Source organism: Mytilus edulis, unplaced genomic scaffold (genome assembly GCF_963676685.1).
Source record: "Mytilus edulis unplaced genomic scaffold, xbMytEdul2.2 SCAFFOLD_1383, whole genome shotgun sequence".
Lineage (NCBI taxonomy): Eukaryota > Metazoa > Mollusca > Bivalvia > Mytilida > Mytilidae > Mytilus > Mytilus edulis.
The window spans coordinates 11493-19980 of NW_027268851.1; the positions used below are offsets into that span (position 1 = coordinate 11493).

Below are 8488 nucleotides of genomic sequence, written 5' to 3' on the forward strand. Positions count from 1 at the left end.
AATGACTTGATATTATAAACTGGCTAAACATAATCAACACATATCAATCATACAATTCATATTTAAAGAGGCTATATGAGAGAAATTCAAATATTTAATAATTAAAATATAAATTCTAAAGTTTATAGTATGAAACTTGAAATCTGCAAAATTTTGCGGGAAATAGATTTATTGTTCCTGGTAATTTGACAGATCATAAGGGGGCGCTGTAACCACAAACCGGGGAGTGCACTTTACAAAATATGTGTCTACTGTTACAAAGTTGAAATAGTTGTGCCCAATATGATAAAACGATAGAATGTCAACGAGACATTTACCCAGAGCAATTGGGAGCAGGGGAAAAACTGCACTTGAAATAGAAAGAGAGAATTTTGAGAAAAGTCAGGTAAAATCTTTCACCGGAAGTGCATATTTGTTTATATTTTATCATGATTTGTTTTACATGTTTTCAGTATATCTTACACATTAACAATTAACAAGCGATCAGACAAATGGATATCAACTACACAAATCACTGGGATTCCGTAAAGCTTAAATGTATGGCATGACTCATGTGTACATACCGAATACACAGCCAGCTGATGCGTAGAATCCGTCATCCCAATTTTTGACACATTCTCAATCAAATTGATCAAGAAAAATAAAATATCTATATGACCTTTTTCCCAAGGTATGTCTTGAATTATTCAAAAACTAAGTATGGATAAGCAAAGTCTTTGTGGTATGGGGTAGCTCAAATGATATGACACCGAACAGCTGTTTAGAGCTGAAATATAATGAGGTATGTCAAATAACACTGTCACACTTTATGGGTGTTTTTAAACATTTGATTGTCCTATTGATTTACATTTTTGTTTACTGTTAAAGGGTGATCTTTTTATCAATTTTTGCATGCCTTTTTCTATGAACATGCACTTTCTATTGGTTTTTATGCATAAGGAGCAGAAATGTCAACTAATGTATTTTGGTATTATACAAGCAATGTATAATGAATTGCTACTTGAGATGACAGTTGTCAATTATGTGGGGGGACAGCTGCTGTGGTCTTATGGTAACATGTTCGCCTTCAGTGCAGTTGGTCATGGGTTCCAACTCAGTCTGGGTCTAATCAAAGATCAGAGAATTAATGTTTGCTGCTATTCCATCAAGCATGCCGCATTAAGGAGTAAGTGAGCAAAGACTGTTCGGTCTTAATAATGTGTCTGACTTGGATGACATGTCTTCCTGTGTATTGTTACCCTGTGAATGTTAAAATACCTGCTCAGCGTGTCAGTCTGGTAAAAAGCAGAGTAAATATTCATATAAGATTAAAATTGAGAAAGGAAATGGGGAATGTGTCAAAGCGACAGAAACCCAACCATAGAGCAGACAACAGCCCAAGGCCACCAATGGGTCTTCAATGCAGCGAGAAACTCCCTCACCTGGAGGCGTCCTTCAGCTGGCCCTTAAACAAATATGTATACTAGTTCAGTGATAATGGACGTCATGCTAAACTCCGAATTATACACAAGAAACTAAAATTAAAAAATCATACAAGACTAACAAAGGCTGGAGGCTCCTGACTTGAAACAGGCGCAAAATTCGGCGGGGTTAAACATGTTTTTTGAGATCTCAACCCTCCCCCTATACCTCTAGCCAATGTAGAAAAAACAAGTGCACTAATACACACTGTAAAACTCAGTTTCAGAGAAGCCCGAGTCCGACGCCAGAATATGAAACAACATGTTTTCTTACTGAATATGCATATTAATAAATTTGCCACTGGACGTTAAGCAGCTATCAATCATCATCATTATGTGGTGACATGTAGACAGTTGCCACCGCTTGCAGACAAACCAAAAATAACAATTATAGAAAAAAACATCAAAAATATTAGCAGATAGTCTTTGTTTTGACACAGGACATGTCTTGACTTCTTAGAACATCTGTTGTATGATTCATTGTAACAGTATCTCTACTCTCTTAAACCAAATTAATCATTCTTGGAGATGACTGTTGTTTTTCAGACTTTAATCTGAAAACATTAATTTTGATAAAACCTTATATTGTCAAAGTTAGAACACAAGCTGCATCATTATGTGCGAGAGAGGTCAAACCGTCAAAGGTAAGATTCCTGATTAGATCAAACCAAAGACTTTTGGTGGCATTTTCTACTTCTTGAAAAACAAATAATTAAGGTGTAGGAACAAATACTAGTCCCTTAGAGTGATTTCTGTTCCTTTGAAATAAATGATTGCTATTTTATTTTGTAAACAGCATGTAGCAATTACCAAAGCCATCAGTGCAACAGAATGTCCAGTGAAGGAGAAGCATGCCAGAAGTATCCTTTTTACTTTATAACACCATTTGAAGTACACTTTTTGTTTCTTGATGCAATTTGTGTACTGGTCTGTTAAGATAAAAATTCATTTACCAGTTGATTACCACACTAAGATGCTGCATTTTTTTCATAGTATTTGCCTAAGTCCTGGTCAAAAATAGAATTGATAGTTTTTTGTCAACCTTTTTTTTATACTGTGTATATATTATGAATGGTAGAAGTTTTATAAGGATTATCACTTAGCATTGATTAAATCTTTGGACATGTTGGAAGCTAATTAAATAATTAGGTCCCGTTAGGCGGGTCGCCCTATAGTGATCAGTCTGTCCGTCCATCCGTCTGTCTGTCCGAATCTAGAGAACCATTATGATTTCATACTTTATACTTTACATGTTTATTAACCACCACCAAAGGGCGTGTCATGATGTATGTACAACTTCCTAGGTCAAAGGCGGGTCGCCCTATAGTGATCAGTCCGTCCATCCGTCCGTCCGTACACTTTAACTTTGTGTCCGCTCCATATCTAGAGAACCATTATGATTTCATATTTTATACTTGTACAACTTCCTAGGTCAAAGGTCAAGGTAAAAAAACTTTGGTTTCAGTTGACAACCCTGTGTCCTGTGGTGAAGATCGTGTCCGCTCTATATCTTGAGAACCGTTATGATTTCAAAGTTTCTACTTGACATGTATATGAACCAACACCAGAGGGTGTGTCATAATTTATGAACGACTGCCTAGGCCAAAGTTAAAGGTCAAAAACTTTGGTTTCAGTTGACAACCCCATGTCCTATGGTAAAGATCGTGTCCGCTCTATATCTTGAGAACCGTTATCATTTCAAAGTTTATTCTTGACATGTATATGAACCAACACCAAAGGGTGTGTCATAATTTATTTACAACTTCCTAGGTCAAAGGTCAAGGTCAAAAACTTTGATTTCAGTTGACAAACCCATGTCCTATGGTAAAGATACAATTTTTTAATGCACATTATTCACAGCGGGGCCCACAGAGATGGCTCCCATCTCAATGATATCTAGTTGATAATGTTTTCAATAATAAGAGTAATTGGAAATCGGTGTACATCAGTAAATGATTTTAAGAAAAATAATTTTCTTTTGAATTTATTAAAATTTCAGAAGATGTTAGTATTATAACAAATTTGAATAAGAAGAACAAAGATTTTGATTCAAATTTTTTTAGACACATTTTTTTATGACTAATTTGTATAAAATTGAAATCTTATTAAAAATAAATCAGTTAAACAAGTACCTCTGATTATTACTGATACTAATTATGTTTTATTGTTCATATTGTTGTTGTCCGATCAGCCAACAAACTATAGCTAGAAAAGTATGGTTTTCGAAATATTTTATTTCTTAATCACACGGCCTTAGGTGGACATGTAAATCACAAATCAAAACAAACTGTTTAACATATATATAATATTATAGTAGGACCATATACATTTCCATAAATGTAGGAAACTACCTCATAAGTAATACATTTAATATCCAAATACAAAATGTAACAGAATCAAAGTCTGAAATTTAAACATATATTGTTAAAAACCACTGGACTTTGTACATTTTACTTTCAGTGCATTGTATCCTCTCACATTATTTTGCAATAAAAAGCAAGAATGAAAAAAAATATGGAAGAATCTAAAATTATTTATCAAATGATCTAAATATCTTGGTATATTAAAAATCATTGTCCACATATACATGATATATAAATATATTGGTCAGTTCTGGAAACATCTCTTCAAAGAATTAAATTGGTTATCTTATTGTTGCCTTGTTAAATGTTAAATACACTTTGTAAATAAAAGTGGTGGGTTGTACCAGGTTCTTTGGCATGTTGTCAAGTCTGCATTATTGTGTTTAACCAATATGCTAGTTTTCTTCAAAATTTTCAAACATTGTACATGTTCAAAAGGACATATTTTTTCTTGCAGATTTATATCAAAATGAGACATTTGTCTTGAAATTTCAATTTTTAAATGCAAATTCAAATTTGAACAATATTTTATTATGTATTCATTCGAAAATAATGTTTTCATCGCACATCTATTATCATATAAAACATCAGTTTAAAAATTGGTTTTGCTAATGGACCAACGGGTCATGTTCAGGTCACATTTTATTGACAAAGTAGTTTTTTCTTTTTCTTTTAAATATTTTATGTCAGGTTTTACTCATGAATATTGTTAAGAATATTAATTTTACCCACACTAGAAGTTGCAATAGTTGTTTCGTGCATGCATGAAATTGAGTGCATTTATTATTAATTTAAATGACCAGGAAAGACATTCAAACACAATGTAATATTTTTTAGTGTCAATTTCTGTCTTTGATTTAAAGGATCAAAGCTTAAGGCAATCTGTAGTCCAAATTGCTGATACTGTAAAGATAATAAATTATATCAGTCTGTATACATATATTAACAGATTACTTTTATCAGAAAAAGATATCTTTAGTTCTGAAATACATGTACATGTAGCATAGAAAAAAAGATTGTCATTCTTTGACCACTGTGTAGGGTAAAAATGGTAGTTAAGGGATCTTTGCTGTGTCTTCAAAATATACCCCATATGGGTTGACATAAGAGTGCCAATTCCCCTTATGCTTTATTTTTGTATTATTTTCCTACTGTCCACTTTTCCCAGATATCCCTTTTTTACCCCCTACATCCCATTATTCCACTTTTTTTTAACCCCCTATATTACACATCCAAAAATGTGCCATCCCCCATCATGTTTATGTTTATAATAAACCACTAATTTAGCACTGTTTTGATTTTTACTGATATTACACCAAAATGTACATGGTACTTTGCCCTAATGTATATTTTATCTACTTATGATCTAAATGTACAAGTATTTATCTCTGTGTTACATGTATGACTAACTGATGAGAAATCAGGTATTTTTTTTTCTGCAGGGGGAATACACAAATATGTATAAATCAGTAACAACCAATTAGTCCTTATTAGTACATAAGTTATTATATGTTTATGTCAGGGTGTAGTTGTTTATTTTAATATGCATCATTGATTCCACTTTGAATCAATATTCAATACATGTATTTGTAAAAAATCAAAAATATATTCCCAAAAATTACAATATAATTATTTTCTCATATTATAATTGAAATATTAAAAAATGATGTATGCTGAACAAACAATTTTAATAATAATCTTAAAACAGAAAAAAGATCCACCATAATTTGGGATTCCAATTATTTTCCGGAGAACCACCTTCCCTTCATTGTTAAACCTCCATCTCAATCCTTGGTATATCTTTTTGTAAATCAGTATAATTTTTAACATGTTTAATTTGAAATATCATATAAGATAAGTTTTTAAGACAATGATTGACAGATAACATTTTGGTATGACTAACAACTTGACTTTTCAAGATCAATATCCTTCCTGCTCTATTATTAATTTCTAATTATAGATAATACTATGACCATTACCAAAAAAGTAAACTTTTAAAAGATTATTTGAACTGATAGTATTATTGACTTGAAACTGATTGATACATGTATAAGAAGATGAGGTGTGTGTACCAATGATATAACTCTCATCCAAGTCACAATTTGTAAAAGAAAAACCATTATAGGTTAAAGTACAGAGCCATGGTTATGTATCTAAAAGTATGCAATAATTTTTTGAAGTAAACCAGCCAAATATGTTTAAAAGATTTAATGTATTAATTTATTTCAAATTTATTTAAACAAAATGCACATAAACAGCAAAGCATGTGCATGGGAGCTACATTTCACAAAAAGATGCAGTGTTTATTAAGTAGGTAAAATAGGTATAATTATATGGAGGATATCTATTAAGGGATAAGCACACTGTTCCAATTTGAGAAATTTTGTCAGTCTGTAACCTCATAGAGATAATCATATAAACTGGCTTTCTTTGTAGAAGTTGTTTAATAGTTCCTATTTACATTGATAGTTACAGATTTTTTAAATTTTTTAAAACTTTATAAGTCCCTTTTCAGCCTGGAAGGGTATTCGGGCTTCTTGGAGTTGTCTGATTGTTTTCCTTAATCCAGACAAGCTATTGTTCTAGGTACATTTAAGGACCATGGAGCAGGACTATACTGGACAATTGGTGGAAAACTGCCACTGCAGGGAAATCCAATTATTGCATGGAAATTTATCCATGTACTACATAAAATACTGAGGGATGGACACCCACATGTGAGTACCTTGTTTAATAGATATAAGATGATGTGGTATGAGTTCCAATGAGACAACTCTCCATCCAAGTCACAATTTGTAAAAGTAAACCATTATAGGTCAAAGTACGACCTTCAACACAAAGCTTTGGGTCACACCGAACATCAAGCTATAAAGGGCCCCCAAAAATTACTAGTGTAAAATCATTTAAACAGGAAAACCAACAGTCTAATCTATATAAAAAATGAGAAACACTTATGAATCACATCTACAAATGACAAGTACCGAATATCAGATTCCTGACTTAGGAGAGGTGCCAACAGTTGCAGCTGGTTTATTGTAATAAAAACTTTGATCATTTTAGTATTATTGCAATGCATTTCATTAAAAAAGATGGAATAGAGTATGACAAATTATGTAGTTGAATCAATAACTAAGAACTCCTTAGGCAGCATTGAATATATTTAGGTCATGAATACTCATTACTTCTAGCTATATCAATGAAATTAACACAGTGTAAGGGGATACATCTTTTATGAAATTTTAATTTTAAAGGGAAATAACTCCATAATCTGTAGAACATTCAATTGTAAATATCAGTCTCAGATTTTCTTAAAGAACAGGCAGTGTGGGGAAAATGATAATCCATTCCATGATGTACAACACTGAGTAAGGGAATTGTCAAAATTAAAAATATGTATCCTTTTTCAGTTGAATCACATTGTTCAGAAATTGCATAATTGATAAGTTGCCTGCTATTGAAGTTTTATCCCCCCAACTTAGGGGGATGGGGCATTAAGTGCTACCCTTGTCTGTTTGTACGTCTCATAATTGCTTTCCTTTCTCATGAATTAATGAACTAAAATATTCATATCACAGAGCATTTCTTGAAATTTGAAGACTAAATGTGATGACTGTGTAATGTGCATTTAATAACTTTTTCCAACAGAAAAAGTGTTATATTATGATGTTTTCTTTTGACATATTATAATTTTTGTTTTATTTCAGGCTATAACTGACTCATTTAAAAACCATGCCATCCTGAAAGAGCTTGCAAAGCTATGGGGGTAAGATATTGCAGTAAAATAATTTTAGAGGAAACACTCATAGTGTCATATAAAACATGCCTGGAAGTAAGCCTGTGTCAAGTGACACATGTCAGCATGGACGGAAACAAAAACTACTTCAAAAGAAAAAAATCAGGAAACAAATGATATTTCAAATACGACATGTCGGGAAACCAAAACTTAGTCAAGTGAAAAATGTCAGAAAACAAACGATCTTTCAAATGGAATGTGTCAGATGAAACATGTCAGGAAACCATACTATGTCAAAGAAACATGTCAGAAAACAAACACAATGTCATGCAAAACATGTCAGGAAAAACACTGTCAAATTAAAAATGACGGTAACAAACTTTGTCAAACAAAACATGCCAGAAAACAAACACCGTGTCAAATGAAATATGTCAGGAAACAAAAACTATATCAAATCAAACATGTCAGCAAACAAAATCTGTGTCAAATAAAATGTGTCAGAAAACAAAAATTATGTCAGAAAATAAACACTGTCAAATAAAACCGTTCAGCAAACAATTACTCTGAAAAAGGAAACATGTCAAATAATGGTTTGGCCTTTTCAACCTTGGCCCTTAATGTAAAAAGAAACCAGTTTCAGGGGAAAAAATGGAACAAACAATGACCCGAATTTTTGGCAGAAGCAAAATAAGAATACAACAGAAAGAATTGTGTCAAGCTATCCAGGCATTATCATTTTAGATACAAACAATGTTTTTGTGTGTGAATAAGATCTGTACTATTATTAGCTCACCTGGCCTAAAAGGCCATGTGAGCTTTTCTCATCACTTGGCGTCCGTCGTCGTCGTCGTCGACGTCGTCGTCGTCGTCGTTAACAATTTTTCAAACATCTTCTCCTCTGAAACTACTGAATGGATTTGAATGAAACTTAG

At 32.4% G+C, this 8488-nt stretch overlaps 1 protein-coding gene across 1 annotated transcript; it reads left to right on the forward strand.

The window, feature by feature from the left end:
* The first annotated feature begins 215 nt into the window (after nt 1-215).
* Nucleotides 216-7877, forward strand: LOC139508765 (huntingtin-interacting protein 1-like). Its single transcript, XM_071296023.1, has 4 exons — nt 216-385; nt 2257-2320; nt 6398-6540; nt 7528-7877. The coding sequence occupies exons 1-4, from the start codon at nt 299-301 to the stop codon at nt 7588-7590; spliced, it is 357 nt and encodes a 118-aa protein (XP_071152124.1). The 5' UTR covers nt 216-298; the 3' UTR covers nt 7591-7877.
* Nucleotides 7878-8488: the final 611 nt, after the last annotated feature.

Excerpts from the sequence above, each read along its gene's own strand:
- LOC139508765 (XM_071296023.1), top strand. The coding sequence starts at position 299 with ATGTCAACGAGACATTTACCCAGAGCAATTGGGAGCAGGGGAAAAACT. Across the intron at positions 386-2,256 it reads AGAATTTTGAGAAAAGTCAG|CATGTAGCAATTACCAAAGC; the intron begins GTAAAATCTTTC and ends TTTTGTAAACAG. Across the intron at positions 2,321-6,397 it reads GAAGGAGAAGCATGCCAGAA|CTATTGTTCTAGGTACATTT; the intron begins GTATCCTTTTTA and ends AATCCAGACAAG.